We start from the raw sequence: 26900 nt of genomic DNA, 5'->3' as shown, positions 1-26900 counted from the left end.
TCCCATCCAAGCCACTCACCATCCTGACTTGGAAATATATCACCATTTCTTCACTGTCGTTGGGTCAAAATCCTGGGATTCCCTCCCTATCAGCACTGTGGGTGTACACATGGACTGCAGCAGTTCAAGAAGGCAGCTCACCACCACCTTCTCAAGGGCAATTAGGGATGGGCAATAAATGTTGACCTAGCCAGCGATGCCCACATCCTGTAATTTAATTTTTAAAAATCTGCCTACCCTGCATTCTTCTGGACAGTCTCTGCAAGTGTGCCCATGCCCTCACCAAAATAGCATCTGGCATAGCTCACACCAGATGTGTGCATGCGTGCCTTGGACACCATTTTGGAGCCAAAATGACAGGCATAGTGCTGACAAACTGGACATCAGGGAGTTGAATTTTTCAACCTCCTTGCGCATCTGCCGATTTAGGCTCAAAACAGCATATCTATGATTAGGAGTTAACTACATGGAGAGCAGAAGGGAGCAAAATACTCTTTGGCATGGCACATTAACAGCAACACTGTTTTACTGTACTATACCTTAAGCTCATTTTAGAGAATGGTCAATATCAAATTAGCCTGTCTAGCTTTGCATTCTTGCCTATTCACTTTCTGTCTTAATATAATGGCGATTTCTGCCTTTTGAAAGGATGTGCTTTTCCCACTCTATCATCACTCAGTTGAGTGCAGGCAATTATTGTGAATGTAATTGCTTAGTCCCAATAACAGCAATCTAATTCAGCTGGCTCTTGTCAATAGGTCCAGATGTTGAATTGCCGTAAATTGAAGGCTAAAAATTATAGTTCCATACTGGATATGAAAGGTCAGGATGCAATTTTTGAGACATCTACATGATTATAAATTCAAATCCTTAGTTTTCCCAAGTGACATGTAGGAGCAGCTCAAAGGACAGGAGGAAATTGTTATGAAACAGTTTTTTTGTGCAGGTTCCAATACGGCCAGGAAAAGGCATGAGGCTGATAACTGGTCAAGGCAGATAGATAGTGGGGAATGCAAGGTTCTATTGTACTCTTGGTAAATGTATTAAATAAATTTGTGGAAAGCTAGTTTACTTATCAGACTGCACAAATTAGAAAATGCAGATCAATGCGTGTATCTAGAGCTTATACTATTGCACACAATATATGCTCTCCCTTGCTATCTTGCTTGCTGTTTCTCTCTATGGCTTTCCTGTTCTGTTGCACTTTTGTTTCTACCTCAATATTTTTTTCCTTTTGGGTGGGTGGGGGCAGAAGGCATGGAGTCACCATTCACCAATGACTGCAAACTGTATATAGGCTGGGAGTCGCAGAGAAAATGTGTTTCTTGATAGCTCCCTTCCCATTCCTCACCCACGTCACACTTACGACCCCTGCTCACATGTTCCAATCGTATTCCCTAGCCCTTTGCTTTCCCACTACACCCACCTCTTTCCAACCCCCATTAATTCCATCCCTACCATTACCTCTTCCCCTTTCAACTCTCCACTCAATCACTGTATCTTCCCCTTTCACTTACTTCATTATCAGTGACCTCATCCTCAACCTGTTTCCCAGCCTTCATCCTTTGCCTACACAGTCTTCCAAAGAGACTTTGCTGGCTTTCAAAATTCACTCGCTTGTGTTTTTGAAAACACTGGGCTGAATCTTCCAGATCCTATGGCAGGTAACAAATTGTTATCAATTAGGTGCCCACTTCAGGACAAATTGGTGGTGTGGCTAAGAGTTTCCTGATGGTGGTCAGGAATGCCGAATCCTGGCAGGTGCCTGGACTCGAGATTCTGGTGGCTGCCTGGAGGGGTGCCAAGTGAGGCCTCCTTTAATTTCCCCCCATCACCACTGGAACCCCAGGTGCCAGAGGGCCACAGCTGCAGATTGCCCTATGGAGGGACTCCCCTTTAACACTCATGGTCTAAAATGATTGTTTTTACCAATTCAAGAAATCGTCAGAGGCTGCCTCCATCTTGAGTGCCCTCGTGTGGTCTCCCACATACATTGGCAGCACCCACGTCTCCGGGTAGGGCTGCCGGCCACTCACAGCCCCAGGTGCTCCATGCCGAGGAGCTCGCCTGCCATCCATAATTGGACACGGCTCCCAAAGCCAGCCTGCCAATTGGCCACCTTGGTGAAAATGATGCAGGTGGGCATGACTTGGATTCCATCATGGTCAGGACCCGCATATAGTCCTGACACCTGGGAATCTTTTAAAAGGAGAAGATTCTGCCCAGTAAATTCAAAAGAGCGGGACAGTTTATCCTGTGTGTAGCCAACATTTATTCTTCATCCAACATCACTAAAAGAGATCATCTGATCACTTATCTCACTGCTTTTTGTAGAACCTGGCTATGCATGTACCTTTACAACAATCACTACACTTTAAAATTACAAAACTAACTAAAAACAATTGATCAGCTCAAAATTCCAAACTAAGTGCCCATTCTCTCTTACCATCTTTGGAGGCTTACGTTTCCCATTCCTCCTCCTGTCCTCTACCCCAAACACCTGTTGTCACCCTCTTCTACCACAAGCAACAACTTGCATTTATATAGCGCCTTTAATGTAGTTAAGCAATCCAAGGTGCTTAAGTGCCTGTGCCTTTCCTCCATATGCCACTTAGTCCTGCAATCACTGCTATTATCTATTATTGCTTTCTTCAGGAGTGGAAAGACCTGGGGGAATGTGTGCATGTGTCAGGGAGATATAATAATTTTCATAACATTACTGGAATTTATTGTAGAGTAATAGTGGGGTCTGTGTCTGTGTCTATGTCTGTGTGTATGTGTATGTTTGTGTGTGTGTGTGGGGGACTTAATTGAATTTAAGGCAGCTGGTCTGAAGGTTTTAATGTGTCAGAAGATAAGTTAAGATTGAAATGTTAAATAGGTAAACATGGGGGACGTTTTAGAATGTGAGGTATAAAGGGAACATTTGCATCTTTAAATAAACCAGACTAGCCTGATTTCAAAAGAGGGGATGAAATGTTACCAGGAGCTAGAAGAAGTTAAGAAACATGGTGTTTATTTTTCTCAAAGATTACTAGTAAAATTGGCACTATAATAGATTTTTATTATGAGAGAGGTAAAGTCCAAAGACATAGGCCAGAATCTTTCCCTCATCAGGTGGGCTTGGCTCCGCTCTGCAATTTCACCCGGGCAGGCCAATTAAGGCCCACCCTGCGTGGATCGCGAGCAGCAGCGCTACCTGTGCGGGCGGAGGGGGGGTGGAGACGGGAGAGTGGGCCTGGTGTGCAGCTCTCACATGCCTGCGAAAGAGCGCTTTTTAAAAAAAAATATTAAAGACAGTAAAAATTTTAAAAAAACATGTCTCTGTCACATGAGCTGGGAAATGTTTTTAATTCAAAAATAAAGTTTTCAGTTAATGTTTATTTGCTTTAGGAAACCTCATCCCGCTCGTGGATGAGGTTTCCTAAAAACTGTAAAGACCGCTTGGCCTTTTCGCCTGCCCGCCAACCGTAAGGTTGGATGGATGGGCAGCGTTAATTTGATTTCAATTAGCTTGTTAATGGCCTTAATAGGCCTTTCAATTATCGGCGGGCGTGAAGCAGACTCTGGCGCACGCCCGCCAAACAAAACATCACGCAAGTGTGCGATGATGTCATAGTACACTCGGGCGTGTCGGGCGCATGCCCACACACCGAACGTAAAATTCTGCCCATAGTGAAACAATGGGAATTTGCATTAAAAGGGGAAAATATGTATAAAGGAGAGAAGGCTGTATGTAAGGGCAGGCATTCTAAGATCTATCACAAATGTGAAAAACCTCCAGCATCTAAGCCTCAAGCTGCTGTCTATAAGGAACCGAAGCTGAGAAAACTCATTTTGAATTCGACTGTTCAGGGTGTATGCTTTGTCAGGGTCTCTTTAAATCTATGTGTTTTCGGTTGCCTTAGTGGAGGTGTAACTGGGGTTAGATTAATTAGGCGATTTATGAGTTACCATAGTGGTAATTTGTAGATCTAGGTATGTGCTTAAAATCATTTCTTCTAATAATAAATCTTGTAAGACACCTATAAGACTTGGTGCCCTTGGTGGCTTTCTTTCTATTGAATTCAAACCCGCATCGTGAAATATATACAAATTGCAACACAGTTGTGGGAATTGTTTCAAGTTTCCCTTTGGGATTTGAGCAGCTCAGCATTTACCATCGGCTGTGCCACAACACATGTATCATTGCAGGTGGCAGACAGAGTTAGGGCAGACTTTATAAATAGAGGCATAGAGCACAAACAGAAGGAAGTTATGATGAACCTTTATAAAACTCTTGCTAAGCCTCAACAATTGTGTCCAGTTCTGGGCACCACACTTTAGGAAGGATCTGAAGGCATTAGAGAGGGCGCAGAAAAGATTCATGAGCATGGTTCCAGGGACAGATGACTTCCGTTATATAGATATATTGGAGAAGCTGGGGTTGTTCTCCTCAAAGAGAGGATTGAGAACAGATATGATAGAGGGGTTCAAAATCATGAGGGGTCTAGACTGAGTAGATATAGGTAAACTGTTCCCATTGGTGGAAGGGTCAAGAACCAGAGGAGACCGATTTAAGGTGAACGGTAAAAGAACCAACGGTGACATGAGGAAAAACCTTTTTACACAACGAGTGGTTAAGATCTGGATGGCACTATCTAAGAATGTGGTGGAGGCAGATTCAATTGGAGTTTTCAAAAGGGAATTGGATAAGCGCCTGAAGAGAGAGAATTTGCAGGACTACAGAGAGAAGGCAGGGGAGTGTGACTAGCTGTGTTGCTCTTGCAGGGAGATGCCATGACATGATGGGCCAAATGGCCTCATTTTGCAACCATTCTGTTTCTATGAAATGAATGACCCTGATAATACATCGTCCATGACGTTGCCTTTGTATAGAACAACACATATTCAGACTTAGCGGACTAAACTTTCCCAGTCTTGCTGAGGCAGATAGGAGGCAGGACTGAGAGTAAAATTGGAAAATAGCGCGTCAGATCAACTACCTAACTTGTTCCCACCTACAGGTGATCTTGCTGGAGCGCAGCCACGGTTACCAGCCTGGCAGAGGCTCAACTGGGAGAGAGGCTTTGCTGCCACTGGAATCTTTCTGATGGTGACCGGGCATCCCGCTGAGACTGGATCCCGGAATTGAACTGGAGGCGCCCTCCCAACTGCATTGATGCCTACTTTCCACCACCCCAGCTTGGACCTGCTGCGATACATTGGCCCTTGGCAATCCTCTGGAGGGATTCCTCTCCCACATTCCTCTTAACGGCTGTGGCGATGAGGGGTTTTTACAATCCTGCAGAGAGCGTTTCCATTTTTAGACACCACCGTGATCTCCTACCTTTCATAGCAGTGACCCCCTTTCTCCCAGTGAAGCTTCCAGTGGGCTCTCTTTGGGCCTTCACTGGCCTGCCCATCATCTTTAAATGGCCACCTGCAAGAAGATCATGAGCAACGTCCCCTACCACAGCCACTTCTGTGTTCCTGACCCAGAATTCAGTCAGTGTTCCACCAACCTTGGCAAAATCCAGCCCACTGTGTACAACATACTTGGAGGAAAGTCTGGTTTAAAAGTTGTACACATAGTGCACATAGTCACATACTTTCTGTAATTCTTCTTCTAATCCTTCTCTTTAACACTTCTTAGTCACACTTAATCATAATCAAATTTATTATAACTCAGGCAAATTTATTCTGCTTCACCTGGCCCTGACCTCCACTTAACAGATGCAGCAAGTCACAGAGAGGTTAAAACAAACCAAAAATAATTGAATAACTCAAAAGAGGGATAGAATGAGGAAAATCATGGCCACTCTCGAAGATGTGAATCACTTTTGGCAGTGTGACTGGGAGTTTGCAGTCAGAGCTTGGTCACTGATCTTATTGTTGATGATTCTATTCAAGGTCTTGAAATTCTCCAGCAGTTGAATTCTGTTTAACAATTCTGTGCACTCAGTTTCTCCCCCAAATATTTGGCCTGCGAGCACAACATGTCACTGGCTATAAAATTATGGGTTTTTGCATGAGTAAACTACCCACAGAAAACTTTCTACAGCTCTGTCTCTCATGGCCAACAATCTCCTGCTCTCTTGACATTGTTGGTCCTCCCTTGGATAATACTTCATACGAAAACAGTGACCTGCTGATCTTTCTTCTAGATGCCTTTACTGGGAAAGCAGACAGGTTACAGAAGGGTAAAAGGAAAATACTGCGGATGCTGGAAACCTGAAATAAAAACAAAAATTGCTGGGAGAACTCAGAATGAAGAAGGTTCATCTGGACTTGAAACGTTAACTCTTTCTCTCCACAGAGCTGTCATACCTGCTGAGTTTTTCCAGCAATTTAGGTTATGGAAGGGGTTTTCTGTTTCTTCTGACTGACACCCTTCTCCAATTGCTGTGTAACCTACACTCAGTGTTGTTTCACAGTGTGGGCAAACCTCTTGAATTACAGCAAGCCATGTTGATTTATCGGGCAGAATTTTATGTCCGTGGGTTGGGCGGGCGCGACCGACTGGCGGCGGGTGGGCGGCCGATTGCCGCTGGAGAGACGGGCCGCGCCGCCATTTTCCACGGGCGGGCCAATTAAGGCCCACCCCGCGGGTAAGCGACTCCCGTGGAGAATGGGAAAATAGTCGCGGGGGCAGGCGGCCTCAGACTGCCGGTTCCAATGGGGAAACGACAGCCTGTATAAAGAGTGGCCAGGCAGCCTGCTTGAAGCAGTGCGCCATGGCTACTTGTGGAGAGAGGGAGGGAGGCCTGAGTGGACAGCAGCATGAGCAGGAGGAGGAGGGGGGCAGGTTGCAGGAGAGGCCAGCGGGGGGGCACTGTGCCCCCCGATTTTCAGATGCATGCCTTGCTGTCCTCCTGCAAGAGGTGGGCATCCGTCGGCACCTTCTGTATCCGGAGGATGGGAGGAGGAGGGCCCCCCATGTCACCAGCCAGGTGTGGGAGGAGGAGGGTGACGCTGTAAGCGCCCATGATGATGTGCGGTGCACTGGCACCCAGTGCAGGAAAAGATTCAATGATTTGCTGCGCTCTGGATGGGTGAGTACCATGTCTGTCTTGGTCATTTGACCCAGAAGGCAGCCTTAGCCTTTGAACCCCCTCCCACCATGTCTTGCTGTCGTTACTGCATTGGGCATCTGGCACACGCTGGGTGGGCAAATGGGTACTGACCGTGCTTACATCAGCCTTAGTGGTTGAGGAGAAGAAGGGTTCTCCCCGCAGCATACGTTGGTCTTTGTGACATTTGAGTAGTCTGGGGGCAACCTGCAGGGGAGGCCGTACAAGACATACTCAGAACTCCAACACATGTCATATTGATGGTAATGAGATGATCCAAGGGAAGCCTCAAGGTGTTTTGGGCAAGTGCCATCTGCTGGCCTCGGCGCCGCACCTAGTGTGACTAAGAGCAGTGTGCTATTCAGTGATGGACGCCGAATGTGTCCAAGGTGGCTGTTGGGGGAGAGGGTTGAGACCAGCTGTACTATCTTCTGGGGACTGAGCACCAGTAGTGTGGACAGGAGCCGCTGGAGGTCTCAGATGGGCCACTGTGGTTGGGGTGCGGCGTGCACGTGCAGAGTACATGAGCGACCAGCCCCAATAAATCCTCTTCTCTGTTCCACAGGCAAAAACTCACCACAATGCCCGGGAGCGCCAGAGGACTGGAGGTGGGCGCGCCCTCCTGCAGCGCCTCAGGCCATGGAGCTGGGCAGGAGTCAGGAGGCCAGGGCGGCCGGGGGCGGCGAGGCTGGGGTCCAGCAGCCAGGTATTTGAGGTCCACAGTCCCATCCACTCTGTCTGCCCACCATCCAAACCACTGATGGTTGCTGCAATCGTTAATGCTGAAACACTGCTCATTCACAGACTGAGACACTCTGATGTGTGGTCATACAGAAGGGACCCTCGTCCCCTTAAGGAATCGCGTCTCCACCACCTTCCAAAGTCACCTTATCCCATTTGTGACCACTATCACCATAGTCTAACATGCCATTGGATCGCTGCTGCACAGCCAAAGACTTACTTCATCTTGGGGGTTTGGGACCTCCTCCACCCTTTCAGCCAGTGCGCCCCACATTACTCTGTCCAAAAGGTCCTCAGCAGCTCAGCTGTGAACATCATGGTACTCAACTTAGATGAATGCCACCACGTTATTCGTCCCTGTGCCAAGGGGAAATGTTGCCTTCTGCCCACCCGTTCAATGTCCCTCCTAACAGTATGAAGGTCAATAATGTGACCTCTCAATCTCCTGTGATCAACGGCAAATGTCGCTACTGTTTGTGATTATTCCTCAGCCCCGCAACTATCCAGGCCACAATACATCCAGGTCAGGTACCTCTGCACTCTCTCCAATCCAATGGTTCATAACATGCCATGTGGCATTCCTGAGGCCATCTGAACCAGCATGTACGTTTAATGTTTGGGGCTTGTCTTGACTCTTTTTCACCCCACCAATATTCTTCTCCTTAGGGTCTTGAAGGGTGAGCAACTTATGAGGCTGGGGGGGAAAGGGATGAAAGATTGAACTGAGTGTACGCTAACTGATGCACTGTCCTTGTTGTTAATTTCAGCATCACCACCAGAGCGACCTGCACCTTGACCCCGCGGCCCCCCCTCCACACTTGAGGGCCAACATGTGCAACTTGCGGCACATCATTTCAGCCAGCCAGGCACCAGCGCAGACACACACACCTGGGTGGGGACTTTACTGTCAGCTAGTGTCCTGGGTCACAGTGGAGAGGGCACATCACGATCGTTGGAGGAGATGGTAAGGCAGAGAGTTCCGATGGCGCCAGCAGCCGGAGGGCTGCAGGGGACGAGGCACATGCTGAGTCCGGCACTGATGACGTTCCTCTGGAGTTGTCACCAATGCAGCGGCTGCAGGAAAGGCGGCAGGAAGTGCATTTGCATCTGGCAGGATCTGCATGAGGGAATGCTTCAGTTGCTCTCTGCGATGGAGGAGTCCAGGCAGAGTGCATGTGAAGATTTGGCCTTCAGGGCAGAGCTTCAGGCTTCCTCCAATGAGAGATTGGTGACTCTCATAGAGAGGGGCTTCAATCGAATGGAATGTTTCATGATTGGGATACGCTCTGACCTGCAAGCCCTCACAGCGGTACTGGCCACAGGTGGTCATTCCAAATGTGGGAGATGTTGTGGACACCAAGTGTTGGTGCTCGGTGCCCATGCATCTGCCGTGAGCAGGGAGGTCGAAAGGGACCTCATGTCGGCGCAGCAGCTGCCTGTCGTCGCTGCGAGCTCCTCTCAGGGCTTTCTCGATGAGGGCAGCAGCTCCTCCGCCCCTCTGCCAGTCAACGTTGCTTCCGTTGAGGCTGCAACAACTGGGGAGGTGCCAGTTCTGGAACTGGCCACTCCCTCCCAGGTGGGGCCATCACAGGCTCCACGGGCCAGAGGATGCCCGCCAAGGTCATCGAGCCCAATAGGACAGCAGAGTCAGCAGGCTGTCTCTCAAGCCACTCCGAGCGATGGGGTGGCACTTAGATGTAGCACCCACAAACGAAAGCATAAGGCACCTTCAGCACTCCACGGGTATGTCACTGGTGATTTTGTGTTGGCCTTAGATTAGGGACCCATATTTTTGTGATTGCAAACACGTGGTGTGTGTTTTTGTTTTGGACAAAATAAAGTCAACCTTTGTTACCATGGCTGAGGGTCTTTTGTTTGTGCTGCATTTTTCTTTTTCACATATTTATCATGAGTGTTTGAGTGGCCATTGATGTTTCTGTACTAAGCCCTTATTTGCAGCTGAATAGGTGGAAGATGTAGCACCTAAGTGCCACGTGTGGAAGTGCCAGGCAATGCTGGTCCTGCTGATCCATGTGTGTGGAGCTAGCTGAAGGTTCTTTGGATTAAATTGTCCCAGGTGTCCCTGCCTCCTTGGTGTAGTAGTGGGTCGGCGTGCTGCCCCTCATCATTGCCCTGTGCTTCCTCATCCTCTGAGCCACTGCTGGATTCATCATGTGTAACCTCATCCAGGGTGTCAAGGTCTTCATCATCAACTGCATCCCCCCTTTCCAGCGCAAGATTGTGCAGAGCGCAGCATGCTACCACTATCAGAGAGATGCGATCTGGGGGGTACTGGAGTGCGCCCCCTGAGCGGTCCAGGTATCGGAAGCGCATCTTGAGAAGACCGTTGGCTCTCTCCACCACAGCCCTTATGGTGCCGTGGTTCCTATTGTAGCGCTGCTCGGCTTCTGTTCTTGGATGGCGGAGAGGCGTCAGGAGCCACCTTCTGAGGAGATAGCCCTTGTCACCCAGCAGCCAACCATCCAGCTGAGCCGGAGCACTGAAGAGCCCCGGCACCTGGGAGTGTCTGAGGATGTAGGCGTCGTGGGAGCTGCCTGGGTACCTTGCACAGACTTGTAGAATCTGCATCCTGTGATCACACACTATCTGCACGTTCATGGAGTGGAAGCTCTTCCTGTTGACGAAGGCACCGGGCTCACCTGCTGGCGCCTTGATGGCCACATGTGTACAGCCTATAGAACCCTGGACACGGGGGAAGCCAGCAATGGCTGCGAAGCCTCTGGCTCACTTTGTCTGATTTGCCTGGTTGCAGCAGAAGTGGATGAAGGTCAATGCAAGTCTGAACAGAGCGTCTGTGACCTGCTTGACACAAGTGTGGACAGCTGATTGGAAGACACAGCAAAGATCACCCACCGAGCCCTGGAAGGAGCCAGAGGCATAGAATTGGAGGGCAACTGTGGGCTTCAGAGCCGCTGGCATGGGGTGTCCGCCCACACAGTTAGGAGAGATCTCAGGGCCAATCATCTGCCAGATATAGTTGACTGTCTCCCTTGAGAGTCGGAGCCTCCTTTGGCACTGCAACTCAGTCATATTGAGGCAGCTGCTTCACCGCCTGTATACCCTGGCAGCAGGATAGTGGCGTCTTCTGCGGCCCCTTCCGCCTTGGACAACCTCTTGGCCCTGCGCCCCTTGTGCTTGCGCCTGGCCTCCTAAAGGTGGCTCCCCTGGAGGCTGATTGTCCACTCCTGGCCTCCTCCTTATTCTATCCCTCCCTTCCTCCTCAGGGGAGCTGCCTCCAGTGGAGATGTCAGAACCCATACCCCCAGGCTAAATGGAGGCCTCCGGAAAGCTGCAGGCCCGAGAAAGATTACTGTCTGCAGACTGGTTTCAAAGTACACAAGAAGCTCTTGGAAATCTATGAGAACTGCTAACAATCACACAGGCAACTTTAAACACTTTCAGCAATTATAACTTCATGTAAAACATGAACAACCCATCTGAGACCACATATCCCGCCATTGCATGAGTTTTCTTAAATAATCTCCTACCCGCCTGCCCGTTGGGCCCGTGCGCCGACCTGAAGTTCGCACGGGTCCCTCAAAATCATGGACAATTGGCAAGTTAAGGGCCTTAACGAGCCCTTCAATTAATGGCGGGCAAACTGAGCGCGCCTGCCCACCGAAATATCACGATGCCGCGCGCTGACGTCGGCTCCGCCACCCACACGTCAGTTGGAAAATTCTGGCCATCATTTCAGAGTTTTGGAATTGGATTATGATGTTTCTGGGCTTTCTAACTCTTTCCTAATTAGTGGTCTGATAAACAATGATTATAGATATAAAAAGAAGTTCTGGATTGGACAAGCATCTTCTGCATTTGATTGGTCATTACCATTAACTACATCTCTAATATATATATATATATAGCACTCTTCACTCCCTTGTGACACAACCATGGGAAATCCAGTGACAAGTTCCATTTTCTCCAATGCTCCTCAAATGCAGCAAGATGTTGAAAAGTATTTTGCATTAAACAGTTCTTGAGCCAGAGGGAAAAAAAAACAGGGTTAGGGTGGCAAACTGAAAGCACAGCCGAAGAGATAGGTTAGGAGAGGTTTTTTTGTAAGGAGGCAGGGAGATGCCATGACAAAGAGAATTAGACAGGACACTCCTGAAGTAAGTAGTGTAGGAGTTGAATATCTGAGATGGTTTTCCCAATTGTCTGCCATTTATTTGTGTGGAAGAAATACAGAAACCACTGAAAATTGTTGTAAACAGGACTTGGGGTGACGGAGGGCAGGTACCTCCACAAGAGCTTGTTGCATGCTAATGGAGGGAGGCAGTAGAGGCCATTATTAATATCAATGTCACTCCAAGCACTCCTCCCCAGGGTCAGAAGGAGTTCAATTACTTCCTGTGAAGAGTTAAAGTAAGTCTCCGCACTTTTGCCAGTACACATCTAGCACTCAGGCTGCCTCTACTCACCAACTTAACTCACATACCCTTCGCATTTCAACATCTGGGGGGGGAATCTTATTTCTGCAAAGGGCAATGTCTCCAAATACTCAAGCATCTTTAGCCAAAACCACTTAACCCACAACTTGCTTTCCACAAACTCACTTTCAAGGACATTTAACTTAAAGGGACAATACACCATCTTAACTTTTCATCAAGGCATGCATGGACTCACTTGGCTGAAAATGTGTCATTTCACCTTTTCAAGGAGCTGAATAAATGCATCCAGAGAAGGAAAGTGATGCGGAAAACCCAGCATTCATGCAAAGACTAGATGATACACATCATTGGTGGACAGGCTGGAGAATCTTTGGGAGGCAGCGTGGCAAGGTGGCAACAGGTGATTGGTAAAAGCTAGGAAATGGTCATCATGGTCATCCCAAGGCCACTCTAAAGCTAGGTCCCACCAAAGTGTGTGTCTTTGGGCTGGTGGAGTGTGTGGGTGAGCACTGTGATGGGTGTTCAAGGAGGGTGCTTCAGATTCCTCTTCAGAGGTTTCTTTGGGGCTTGATTGGGGGCCCTGGGTTGTGGACTCCATTGGCTGTTTCCCAGATGTGCCTGCGAAAGCAGGGAGAGATAATCAGTGCATGGCAGTGCCTGTGATACAGGACACATCACTCACAGCATGGTTGTCTGATGGATGATGCACTGCTGGATCCTCACTTGGTAGAGCAGCGCCGACCTCACCATCAGCACAGGAATGGTCCAGATCCTCGCTGGCCAGCTGGATGGCTCTGTTTTCAAAGTCTGTGAGGGCCTTGATTTCAGACATTCCTCCACCAGTCTGCAAGCTCTCCCTCTTGTTGTGTGCCAGCTTGTCCTGCATGAATCGAGATGGAGAGAGTGTTAGCAGGACGCCTTCCAGGGCAGATAATAAGTATGCCTGGCATGTGTTCATGGCGAGTGGTCCCATGGATGGGATGAGGACAATGAAGGTGTGTGTGTGTGTGAGAGAGTGAATGGTGATGTCTCTTGAACTGGCAGTGAGCAAGGGCCATGTGGATGTATGATGGGTTTGCGAGTGTGTGAGTTGAGAGTGGTGAGAAGAGTGACTTACCCAGGTGGAGATCATTCATCCTCTTGCGGCACTGGGTGGCTGTCCTCTTTTGCAGGGCATTGGTGCTGACCACCACTGCCACCGCCTCCCAAGACAGATTGGTGATGTTGCTGCCCATCCTGCGGCCAAAGCGGGGGCCCACGGCGGGTTCCCACAGCGTCCAAAAGGCGCTCGAGGGACGCGTCATTAAACCAGGGACTGGAGTCTTTTTGCCTTTCGGGCCATGTCCTCCTTGCAGCAGTTGTGGGCTGGGAGCACTGAGATGTGTGCACGCAGTTGTACTTTAAATATGCTGCCCGGCGTGATGTAGTGGCGAGGTGATGTCGAGGCGGGCGAATGAGTGCCCGCCCGCCATGCACTTAGTGCTAATTTGGGATGATTCCGTCCAGTATCTAACCATCTCCCCATGGCATTTAATAGTAAGTATTACCATCACTGAACCCCTCACTGGAAACATCCTGGGGGTTACAAATGACGAGAAACTTAACTGGGCCAGCCATACAAAAGCAGTAGCTAAAAGAGCAGATCAGAGGTTTTGAATTCTGTGGTTAGTAACTCACCTCCTGACTCCCCAAAGCCTGTCCGCCATTTACAAGGTGCAAGTCAGGCATGTGACGGAATACTCTCCACTTGCCTGGATGAATGCAGCTCCAACAACACTCAGCATGCTCGACACCATGCAGAACAAAGCATTAATTGGCACCCCATCCATCATCTTAAGCATTCACTCCTCCACCATGGGCACAGAGTGGCAGCAGTGCATTCAGTATACATGGTGCACTGGCTTGGCCTTCTTTGACAGCATCTTCCAACCCTACAACCTCTACTTTCCAGGATAACAAGGGCAGCAAACGCTTGGGAAGGCCACCACCTGAAAGTTCCCCTCCCAGCCTCACACCTTCCTGACTTAAAACTATGGTCCAGATTTACGCCAAGTCAGGACCACTGGCAGGCCTTTAAAAATGGCATCAATTGGCTGCAGGCAGGACTTCTGCCCCTCAATTAGGAGGAAGTCCTGCCTTAGAGAGCTGCCAGCCAATCAGATTGGCTGTTAGCTCTCCAGTCCCTGCAATGACAGCGCTGCAAGTTCAAGAAGATGTCTGAGGCAAGTCCAGAACAGGAGGCCTAGGGCAGGGTGGGTAGGGAAGACCTGGGGGGAGTGGGTGGGGGTGATGTGGGTCTCAGGAGAGAGGCTGGGCAGGGAGGGAGGTCCAGAGGCCCCAGACCTGAAGGAGGGGAGATGCCCGACTTCAGAAAGAGGCTTCTGGTGGAGGCACCCTCCCCCCTCCTCCCCTCCCCCCCACCCAACTTCCTGCCTGGGATGTAGCTTTGATGTATTTTGGGCTTCCCCCAAGGAAGTTCAATCTTTCCGCCAGCCTAAAAATTGAGGCTGGGCGGGAAACAGCCCTACCAAATATTGGCCACTTAAGCGCCTCAACTGGGGCAAGGGCCGGCTTCTCGCCCAAGGCCTTGTCCGCCCCAGTGTAAAATTGCTGTGTGTTCGGGATGGGCGGGAACCTGGAGGGACTCCTGTCCATTCAATTTCACACACCCACCCTCCCCCCAAACCCGCCTAAAAAGCTGCTGCTGGGAGAGGGTAAAATTCTGGCCACAATCTTTTGATTAAGTAATAAAGCAATGAAATAAACAAATTACCAACCCCTGTTAAAGGGGTACTTTCATGTTATTGTAACTTAAAACAAAAACTTTACCGGAAACTTATCAAATTCGAATGTCATTCTTGGGGGAGGGGGTTGACATCGCACTCCAGCCACTGCAATGCACACCGGTCACAGAAGAGTGTCTCTTTATACTCTTTTGAGTATCAATTAAAACAAATGAACAAGGAATCCAATGACCATTCCCTTAAGGGGCACTATAACAAAAATCAAAACTTCAACAGAAACTTATCAAATTAAATCAAAATAACGTTCCCAGGGCTGATGGTGCTCTCCACCCCCTGAGGCTGCAGAAGGCCTCTAGCCTACTGGCAGACACCACGTGCTCCCTCTCCAGGGACACCTGGGCGCGAATGTAGCCGCGGAAGGGGGACAGGCAGTCAGGCCTAACGACCCTCTCAACCGCCCGCTGCCTGGGCTTATTAATGGCCACCTTGGCTAGGTTCAGGAGCAGGCTTACAAGGAGGTTTTCCACACTGTCCGACCCTCTCTGCACCAGGCGGCCAAATGTCAGGAGCACAGGGCTGAAGTACAACCAAAATTTGAGAAGCAGCCCCCTCAAATAATCAAGAAGGGGCGGCAATGTCACACGACCTATGTAAACATGGAACACAGACTCCTCAAGGCCACAGAAAAAGAGTGTTTCTTTATAAATGTTTAATATAATCTGTGCTGTACGACACATGTTATAATCCAATGAGTGCCCCCCCCGCCCACTTGTATCCATTTAACCTTAATTTATACAACTAACACGGATCTGTTTCGGGGCCTGATCTATTCAGTGTATTCATTAGGTGATGGGATAGAAAGCCACATATCCAAATTTGCCAATGAGACAAAGATAGATGGCATTGCAAACAGTGTAGAAGGAAGTGTAATATTACGGAGTAATTGATGGATTAAGTGAACGGGAAAAATTGGCTTTTAATGCAGGCAAAGGTGAAATCATCCACTTTGGATTTAAAAAGGATTGTAAAGGGTGAAAAGCTGGAAATAATATTAATAAATAATAATAATAATCAAAGAGACTTGGGGGTCCAGGTACATTAAAACAGTTCATTAAAATGTGAAGAACAGGTACAGAAAATAATCAAAAAGGCTAATGGAAACTGGCCTTTATATCTAGAAGAATAGAATACAAAATACAAAGTCCTGGTCAGCCCATTCTTGGAGTACACTGCGCAATTCTGGGCACGCCTTAAGAAAGATGTGGACTCAATGGGCCAAATGGCCTCTTCCTGTGTTGTAATGACTCCATGACTCTTGATATACTGGACTTGGAGCATGTGCAACGTAAATTTATTTGTATAGTACTTTGACTTGAAGGCTTCAGCTACGAGAAGAGATTAAATAAACCAGGATTGTGTTCGCTGGAACTTAGAAGGTTAAGAGGTGATTTGGTCGAAGTTTTCAAGGGGAACAGTTAAGGGAGATTGGGAGAAAGCATTTCCACTGTTTGGGGAGTCTAGGACTAGCATAATCAAAAAAATACAGCCAGGTCTTTCAGGAGTGAAATTAGGGGCCGAATTTTCTCGTCAGCGTGCGGGCATGCCTCCCGACGCCACCGCGTGTCATTCCAATCTTCCGTTCGGCAGGCACGCGCTGGTGGCGGCTATGCACCCGCCGAATTGTCAAAGGCTTGTTAAGGCCATTAATAAACTAATTCAGCTCATTCTGAACGCTGCCCGTCCAGCCTTAAGGTTGGTGGGCAGGCGAAGAGCCCAAGCGGCCTTCATGTTTTTCATGAAACCTCATCCAGGGGCGGGATGAGGCTTCATGAAGGTTTTAACAAATTAATAAATAAATTGTGCTCACTTCATAAACATGTCCCAGCTCATGTCTGAATAATTTTTTTATCTCTTTATTTCAAAGTTTAGATATGAACTTAATCTCCTTGAGGCAGCTCCGTGCCTCGGAGATTTTTGCGCTCTTTCGCGCTACCGGGCGCGTGTCATGCTGGGCGGGCCTTAATTGGCCCGCCCACGTAAAATGGCGGCGCGCAGCCAATTGTGGGCAGTGATTGGCTCTGTGCCCACCCCCGACCGGCCCGCCAAACAGGCAGAAGATTCTGCCCTAGGAAACATTTCTTTATGCAAAGAACTCCCTTCCATAAATGGCAATTGACGCTACATCAATTATTAAGACTGAGACTGATAGCTTTTTGTCAGGCAAAGGTATTAAGGGATATGGGGCAAAGGCAGATATATGGAATCAGGCCATTTTCATGAGGCGGATCGACTTCTGCTGGGCCTTTGAAGAGTTTCATTGGGAAAATATTATTTAGGTGCAGATTTTTGTGGCAATTTTAAGTAAATAGGCCATAAAAATTGTTTTACTTTGTTTTATCCTCCCTAAAATGGGTGGCAAATTAGTGTCAAATCCAAACCATATGACAAAATCTATAAATACAGTTCTGTCGTCAGACATCCACTAAATGGAGGCCGGATGCTTCTCCAGAGGGAGAAAGATGTCAGCATCTTTTAGTGGCTGACTGAACAACAGAATTCACAAAACTGTGACAGCGGGATGTCTCTCTCAGGCTAATAACCTGAGAGATTCTGCTGACTGTTCTGACAATATTGCCATTTACGATTACAATTCAGCAGTGTTTAATATAGAAATGTAGTGTGAAATACAAAAGTACGAGGAAACACTGGTTTGGCAAAGGGAAAGCTCTGCTAATTAGAACGTATCAGTACATGAATTTTTAAAAGTCAAATCTCTAAATGTATCACAACTTGAAATGACAACAACAATGTAAGGAGTCACATTAATTATGCCTACCACTGTTAAGTAGAGAATTATGACAGGATAGTACAAGGATATAACAGCTCTTATATTACTTCTGCTTATGAGGAACAACTGCGGCAGATATTAAAAATACCCAATTAGTTTGTTGGCACAGGAGGTAGGCAGACGATTAACATTGGCATAATGGCTTAACACTATGGGTAGAATTTTCCCCCCATTGAGGCCAATTAAGGCCCGCCCAGTGTGACATCCGCATGGAAGCGCTGTGCGCTCCCTGTGCGGGTGGGGGACAGTGGGGGGGGAATTCCCTGAGCCGAGAGTGCGCTTTTTCACGCACGCGCACGAAAGCGGGCACTCATCTCCCGGAGGCTAAGTGCTGCCTCAGGGAGATCGGCTCCACTGTCAAAAATATTAAAAATAGAAAAAAAAAATTTCCCATGAGTTGGGACATGTCCATTACTTTTAAATACACTTTAATTACATTTTTTAAAACCTACATGAAACCTCATCCCGTCCATGGATGAGGTTTCATGCTTTATCTAATGCCCGCCAGGACTCCTGGCCTGTCCGCCAACCTTAAGGTTGGACGGGCAGGTCCATTAATTACTTTAATGACTCCGTCAATGGCCCCAAAATGGCCTCAGCTGATTTTGCTGAGCCCCCGCCTACCTGAAAATTTAAATGGGGCGCGGTGACATCACGAGTTCCGCCCGATGTCATCCCGCGTCATTTTACGTGCAGGCGAGTGGGCCCTGCCCCCTACTCGCCAACCGGGAAATCCTGGCCTATTATATATTACAACGAAGATCTATTCTATAAGGCCCTGTCTCTCATAAAATACACACACAGGGCAGAATTTTCTGCCTGTTGGGTGGGCGGACCTGACCCAATCTTCTTAATTGGCCCGCCCAGCATGACAGCTATGTGCTTCCTGTGCGGGCGGGGGGGGGGGGGGGATTCCCCAAATGCAAGAGTGCGCTCTTTCACACATGCGCACGAAAGAGCGGACATCTCCCTGAGGCTAAGTGCTGCCTCAGGGAGATCGCTGACAGCTCTATAAACTTTAAAAATAGAAAAATAATAAAATCCTTAACATGTCTCCCTCATGTGACAATGTCACACGAGATGGGACATGTTCATAAATTTCACTGAAACTTTAATAAACTTTTTTAAACCCTACGTGAAACCTCATCCCGCCGGTGGATGAGGTTTCATGTTTTTTCAGAAGCCCACCGGGGCTCCTGGCCTGCCCGCCAGCCTTAAGATTGGATGGGCAGGGCCTTTAATTGTTTTAATGATCCTGTCAATGGCCTGAATTGGCCATTGACAGGTTGGCGGGCCCGCCGCTGATTTCGCTGTCCGCCCGCCTTCCTGAAAATTTAAGTGGGGCGGGATGAGGTCGGGGGTTGCGCCCAACATCATCCCACGTCATTTTGCCATTGGTGAGCGTGCCCCACCCCCAAATCACCGATGGCAAAATCCAGCCCATATTGTTCATTGTCTTCCTCTACGGATCCTATCTATTTGGATATCATCATGGTATCTTGCATTGCATTCTATGAGATTAGATGACATTTGCACTTGATTTGAATTTATACACTTTTATAGTACTGTGCAAAAAAACAACTTTGTTCCATTCCTGTATTAAGAATTTTTTTCTTTATCTGAATATTTATTGGATGTTTTCTTATTGGGCATGCATATTTAAGGCAAATGCTAGCTGTTTCAGCAGTATACAGAATAGTCTGTAGATTTAAATGTTCTGTCTGTAGTCTGGCTGTAGATTTAAATATTCAGGGAGGCCTTGCTCTGCAGTTTGATAACTGCATTGTGTTAGATGGAGACCTGTCTAACAAATCATTTAAAGTATGTTGACACATGAATGGGTGGAATTTTACACTAGTGGGATTTTATGGTCTTGCCGAATCCAATGGACTTTTGAATGGCTCGCTGCATTTTACAGCCCTTCCCCCGCCACAATGGGGCCATAAAATTCTGCCCAATTAAACAATTAATTCCACTTGTCCTAAATACCTGACATTCCTATCTGGTTAATATAGTTATGGGAGATATGGGGGATAAAATTTAACTTCGACAGAGGCACAAAGTGGTCTCCGACTGTTTATTACCGGAATGGTATAGGTGCAATTTCACCTATGCTTTTCTATATAGAAGATCATATATATGAGAAGATCACATGGTCGAAATATATGACCATACGAAATTGGAACAGAAGTAGGCCGTTTGACCACTTGAGCCTGCTCCGCTATTCAATAAGACCATGGCTTCGCTGTTTGTGTTTCAAATTCCACATTCCCATCTACCTCCGATAACCTTTGATTCCCTTGCCTAACAAGAATCTATCTACCTCAGTCTTAAAAATATTCAACGATCACGTGGTTGTATTCCAGTAAGCAAACTAACAGTGACAAAGATTCTCTGTCTGATCTCTAGGTCTTGTTACTCTTAGCTCAATGAATTGTCATGTTCAATGCCTACCTTCTGGGCACAGACAGCTGTAGCCAGTGGATCTGCTCATGCAAGTGGCTTCATTTTCACATGGCTGTGAGACACAGTGATCAATTTTAGACTGGCACAGTTCTCCTGTGTAACCTGGTAACACATAAAAGATCCATAAAATATAACTATTTCTCATATTAGGGAACAAAAGTGCTATCAAGAAAGTAATCATAAAAAGATTGCCATTGCTCTGTACTGAATTTGCAAAAGACAGTGCTGCATCAATTGGCTTCATTGCATTCATACAAAGCAAAAATCTTTTGCCTTCAGGGATGAAACAGCTTACATTGCTTCTCCCAGTGTCTTGGCCAACATGTAGTCCTCAACCAATATCAATAAAACAGATTATCTGGTCATTTAACTCTTACTTCATTGATCCTGTCAGCAACACATGCTCATCAGAAAGATTAATAACTTACACTTGCAATATTTACATTTTCAAATATTTTAAGGCACAGTAGTGTCTGTGCTGATACTGATGCCAACACTCTTGTTCAGTATATGAATGTACACCCGGCTGGTTGAACAGCATATTTATATTGTTGGCTGTCACTTCAAGTGAGTTCCACAGCTGTGCTTTTTGGTTTGTGCATAAATCTATGAACTGTGATGCCTACAATTTCAGCAGGGATTCTCTAAGCTGTTGTAACATTGGCGGATACCCAGAAGAAACAGCACTTACACTACTTCTCTGGGGTATCTGCTGATCTTCCAGCAAAATTACAGCAAGAAATCAGAGAACTCCTGTGGAAATCCTACCCCTTTCTATATTAGATATTGCACATACGCAGACACTCCATGTATGTATGCTTCAGTAAATCCAGTAAATAAATAATGTAATACTGAGCCATACACACCAGGTTCCCAGATTTGAACACTCATTTGTATTGAGATAACTATTCACATCTTGGGGAGAGGCGGCTATTGCAGATACCTTCATTGTACATAGGTATTTGATCCTGACCTCAGCTTCCAACCTCAACCTCTCCTCACCATCACCAAACCCACTGACTTTTACCCACAGAACATCACCTGTCTCTGCTGCCATAGTGCACCAAGGGCCTGGGAATTGTATAGACCCCTCGGGCTCTACGGCTCACAATAAATGTATGCATTGAATACTAATTGTATTATAATTATATTGAAGCACCTCAGAGTGCAACATGATGTATGTTGATAGCTCCAATATCATTGCACGGTCTGACTGTCTGTAATGACCATATTGAAATGATTGTAATATTTATTGATTGTATTGAAGCACCTCATGATCCATGTGTAAAAGTTGAATCTGATTGCACTTTTTGTGATGGCGATTTGGAAATGTTTTGTAATGTTCTTCCAGATGTTTTAAGTATAAAGTATATTTTTCAAAAAAAAAATCACCTGTCTCTGCTGCTGCCTCAGCTGACCTGCTGCTGAAACTTTCATTCACATCTATGTTACCTCTAAGCTCGACTTCCAATCCCGACATCCTCCTAGCTTTCCACCTTGCACCCTCTGTAAACTTGAGCTCACCCAGGAGCAGTGCCTGTCTCCCAACTCACACTGACTCCAGTCACTGACCTACATTAGCTCCTGGTCTGCCAACACCTTGATTTAAACATTCTCATTCTGGTTTTCAAATCTCTCCACAGCCTCACCCCACTTCTCTCTGTAATCTCTTCAAGCCCTAAACCCTCCAAGATCTCTGTGCTCCTCCAATTCTGGCCTCTTGCGCATTCCTGATTTTTACCATTTCACCACTGGCGGGCGTGCCTTCAGCTACCTGGGTGATAAACTCTGGAATTCTCCCCCTAAACTGCTTCGGTTCTCTCCTCTCTCTCTACCTTAAAGTGCCCCTTAAAACCTAACTTTTTGAGCAAATATTTAGTCACTTGTCCTGATATTTGATTCAGTGTCAAATTGGTTACCAAATTGTTTTTGGTAACTCTACTTTAAAGCACCTTGGGATGTTTTACTACTTCAAGGAATTATTTACATGCAACTTGTTGCTTTTTTTTTGTTCTTTCATGGGATATGGCTGTCACTGGCTAGAAAAGCATTTATTGCCCATCCCTAATTACTCTTGAGGAGGTGGTGATAAGCTGCCTTCTTGAGTCACTGCAGTCCATGTGGTGGAGGTACATCCACAGTGCAGTTAGGAAGGGAGCTCCAGGATTTTGATCCAGCCACAATGAAGGAACAGCGATATATTTCCAAGTCAGGATGGTTTGTGGCTTGGAGGGGAACTTGCAGATGGCGGTGTTCCCATGCATCTGCTGCCCTTGTCTTTCTCGATGGTAGAGGTCGAGGGTTTGGAAGGTGCTGTTAAAGGAACCTTGGTGAGTTGCTGCAGTGCATCTTGCAGATGGTACACACTGCTGCCACTATGCGTCAGTGGTGGAGGGAGTGAATGTTTGTAGATGGGGTGCCAATCAAGCGGTCTGCTTTGTCCTGGATGGTGTCGAGCTTCTTGAGTATTGTTGGAACTGCACTCGTCCAGGCAAGTGGAGAGTATTCCATCAAACTCCTGACTTGTACCTTGTGTCTTGTAGATAGTGGACAAGCTTTGGGGAGTCAGGAGGTGAGTTACTCACCGCAGGATTCCTAGCCTCTGACCTGCTCTTGTAGCTGCAGCATTGATATGGCTGGTCCAATTCAGTCTCTGATCAATGGTAGCCTCCAGAATGTTGATAGTGGGGGATTCAGCAATGGTAATGCCATTGAATGTCAAGCAGAGATTGTTGGATTCTCCCTTGTTGGAGATGGTCATGCCTGGCACTTGTGTGGCATGAATGTTACTTCTTGTTGCTGTAGGGAGGGGAAAAATTTCCAGCGGCCCCAATTTAACTTACCATTCCTTATTCCTATTGGAAGTGCACATGTGGCAGTTGCCAGTCATGGTCATCTGTGATTGCCTGTTAGCACCACTGTCTAGGGTCATATGTGAAGAATGGTCAGTGAAGTAAGATAATGGGGTAAAAACCAAAAATGCTGGAAAAACTCAATGTTCCAAAGAGGAGTCATATTGGACTCAAGACATTAATTCTCCTTCTCTTTCCACAGATGGTGCCAGACCTACTGAGTTTTTTGAGCATTTTCTGCTTTCAATTCAGATTTCCAGAATTCGCAGTATTTTGCTTTTATTTTGAGATAATGGTGTTGCCAGCACTCGTGTTTCCATCCTCGACATTGAATCATTGCTTTAGGAGAGGAGGAAGGGACAATTGGGCAGAAAACTGGAGAGCGTACTCGAAGGTGAGAAAGATCAGTACAGTACAGGAATTGACTGGTATGTGCGTAGATGAGGAGGAAGAGCCTATGATAACAGCATGTAGCAAAATTAATCACAAATTGGTGTCAGGTTTATAATGCTATAAAATCAAAAAAGATAAAAGAATTGCCATTGAAATGGATTATAGGCAATTCATATTGGCAGTTAGGGATTGGAATTTCTAGTTGTTTGGGTATGATGTGAACTATGCTTGAAGCTGTAAATTAAATAAATTAGATATGAAATTGACAACTTTTCAAAACAAATGTAACGTTGCTTCAGAAGAAGACTTTGTTCTGTTGCTGTAGTCTGAGCCAGTGTGAAGACCAGCAGGATTCAACATCCTCCTCTTCAAGCTACAGTGTTCTTTCTTGTTTTAAATCACAATCACACTGCATGCACTCAGAAGCAATAAACAATTAAGCCCGCTGAGCTCCAAGTTCAGGAACCAGCCTTTGCAACTTGTGGATTTGTGAGATGAGGGTTGAGCCCAACAAATTGGCCATCAATAATCTCCTGCCCCCAAAGTTTACTTTCTGGGAACAGCATGGCTTTGTTCACGTTAGGGGATCACAATGTTCATTATGTGGATAGCCACGGCACTTTTGTGGAGCTAAGAGATATACTTACACATGAGACTAAGACATCAATGTCCTCATAATGGCCTATCTTTAAGTGGGGAAACTTAAGATTTAAAGAATGTAGTTGAAGCATGGTCTGAACAATGGTGGTTGCATGGCCCACTGCCACCTATACTCTGAGAGGCTAGTAAAACCCTTTTAATGCTGTCTTCCTAAAGCAGAATGAACATAATTCACAGGCAGCAGTTGTTGCCTTTGGAATAATAGCAGCTATATTGATAGGCATCGTATTATATGCTTTTTGTGATAGCTTTTTCAGATGGATTTTGATTCACAAGTGCACTCATTTTTTTCCCTTTTTATTGCCCACATGAAAACCTCCCATCAGTTTTGCAGAAAATCGCTTGAAATACCATTTCTGTGTAATATTTCACCACACATAAGACTGATGCAGCAACAACTCTGGTACCCGGAACTTATTCATTACATATTTTTCCTTGGGGTGCTTGTGAAGATTGTGTGTTTGAAGTCCAAGTATGCAATCTAGTTTCAGGATTCAAATGAGTGACTCTAGCTTTGGTGGTTCTGGCTCTTACTGGAGGCATCTCTACTCTCTCAATGGTGCAGCCATCATTTGCATCAGTATTTTCATCCAGCAGCGTAATTGGAGGGAGTTGGAATGTGAGGTCCAGATACTAGCTTGTAGTCTGCTGACTGTTCATAGTGCACCATTTCTGAATTAGTCTTGGAATTCAACGTTTTCTCTGGAGATAGGGTACACACATTCAAGCAGGCTTACAGATCTCCCACGGCAATACCCTTTGTGAGTCAACATTTAGGCTGTCCAAGGGAAGCCCTGCAGGATGCATATCTCCAGTGAAAATATTTGGGAAGACATTGAAGCAAATATTTTTGATATGGTTCATGGAAAATAAATAAGATCGAGGTTTCCTTATTGACTGCATAAAGACAAAGAAATATCACCGTTACACAATATAAAATTCTTTATCTGAAAAATCATGGTATTCAAATTAACATTGAAATAAACCATAGGTTCTCTAGGCACTCCCTTTGTTTATCTGCATTCACTCTCTGACAGCTTCTCTTTCTAAAGTAAATCAGGACTTCATCATAGTTTCGCTGTCAAACTTTACTTAAAAAAGATTCTAAAATTCATTTCTGGCAGGCTTTGAAGCAATTCAGAAAAACATAGGAACTGTACTGTAAGACTGTGCAAAGACACTCTTTTGACTCCTGCACTGAAAAAAGTCATCAGTAATTTGGTAAGCAAGGGGTTGACAGGTTATTGGGGGTAGGTGGGATGCAAATTTGAGGTTACTATCAGATCAACCATGATCTTATTGAATGGTGGAGCAGGCTCGAGGGGCTGAATGACCTACTCCTGCTCCTTGTCCGTGTGTTTGTAAGTAATCGTATGAGTAAGGAACCCATTGGAAACAAAATAATGGGGAGAGATGTAAAACAGGTTGCCAATTCTCTACCATCCATTCTACACCATTGCACAAAGTCGCAGGCTACCACATTATTCTTGAATACTCAGTATAAATAAAACATATGCGCTCTAATCACCTCACTTACCAACCTGCTTGCCTCTTCCTCTGTTCTAGCCTTTCTTTTTGAAGTAACACAAAAACAATTGTCAACTGCTTTTCCTGTAGAATTCCATTTTAACCTCTAGCTTAATTTCAATTGGAAAAACAAAGAAAATCATAATTACTGTCACAGCATGGGGGGGTCAAAAGATATTTCCAGCTGAACTGGGAAACTCTACACAACACAGTTAGACCTTGGCATCCTGGGTACTGCAGGCACAGGCTAACACACTTCTGTTAACAGAGTAACAATTATAGAAAAAAATTGCAATCCAAGTCTAGACTTTTGAGCGGCTGAAGGGGTTTCAATGATTAAATCTATCAGTGATCCTCCAGTGTAAAGAAATACCGAGAAAGCTTTGCAAGCAGAACAACTGGCACATGTATACGTCAGAACACATACCATGGCAACAGAACAAATATAGAAAGGTCAAACTAATAAAATATAGTAATCTCCTCATCTCAGCACTCTTTTCAGATCTAATGTGCAACAGGAGCGCAGATGCCCACACTGCACTACTATTTAATCCAAGAGCAATTAAAGACAACCTGCCATCAATCTTCATAGCACACTATAGCAATCTGCACTCCCGGACACACCACAATCTTCCTTATTAAGACAATAGCTACCTATCCTATCTTAAACCCCTAGCCACTATAACTTTCTCTAATATAAGACACAATGCTTATCATATCATTCTGAAATGCACAGCCCTCAGTTTTATCCATTCATATTCACAGCCCTTCATTATGATGCTTTGTGCTATACCAGTGTCCTCATTGTAACATTACCTGGTATCACTCTTTCACTTTACCAGTTTTGGTAAACTTCACTCTCTGACATAATAAAACCTCCAGTTATAACACATCTTCATGTCTCATTCAGCAATAGATAAAACATTGAAGCTTCCTCTCTATTACACACTTTGAACTGTAATACTCCTAGACCGATATACAGTTTAACATATGTCAGAGAAAGGATGGGGCTGATTAGGGCTCACAAAAGGAAAACTTCTTAGGGAGGTAGAGGGTATGGCTAAGGTATTAAATAGTTACTTTGCATCTATCTTCACTAAGCAACAGTATGCTGCCAATATCGCAGTAATGGTGGAGGTCGTAGAGAAATTGGATAAACTAAAAATATTTAAAGAGGAACTACTTAATAGGTTGGGTAGAAA

The 26900-nt window shown here is 46.1% G+C and overlaps 1 protein-coding gene across 1 annotated transcript in view; it reads right to left on the bottom strand.

Moving 5' to 3' along the window:
• Nucleotides 1–26900, bottom strand: part of dner (delta/notch-like EGF repeat containing) — a 288305-nt gene that overhangs the window by 39494 nt on the left and 221911 nt on the right. The window contains exon 7 of the mRNA XM_078564184.1: nucleotides 20255–20368. Within this exon, the coding sequence (XP_078420310.1) occupies nucleotides 20255–20368 (114 nt within the window). The remainder of the gene's footprint in view (nucleotides 1–20254; nucleotides 20369–26900) is intronic.

The sequence above is a fragment of the Cetorhinus maximus genome, chromosome 19 (assembly GCF_964194155.1).
Source record: "Cetorhinus maximus chromosome 19, sCetMax3.hap1.1, whole genome shotgun sequence".
NCBI lineage: Eukaryota > Metazoa > Chordata > Chondrichthyes > Lamniformes > Cetorhinidae > Cetorhinus > Cetorhinus maximus.
The sequence above is the reverse complement of the archived record's forward strand: the minus strand, read 5'-3'. Positions and strand labels throughout refer to the sequence as shown.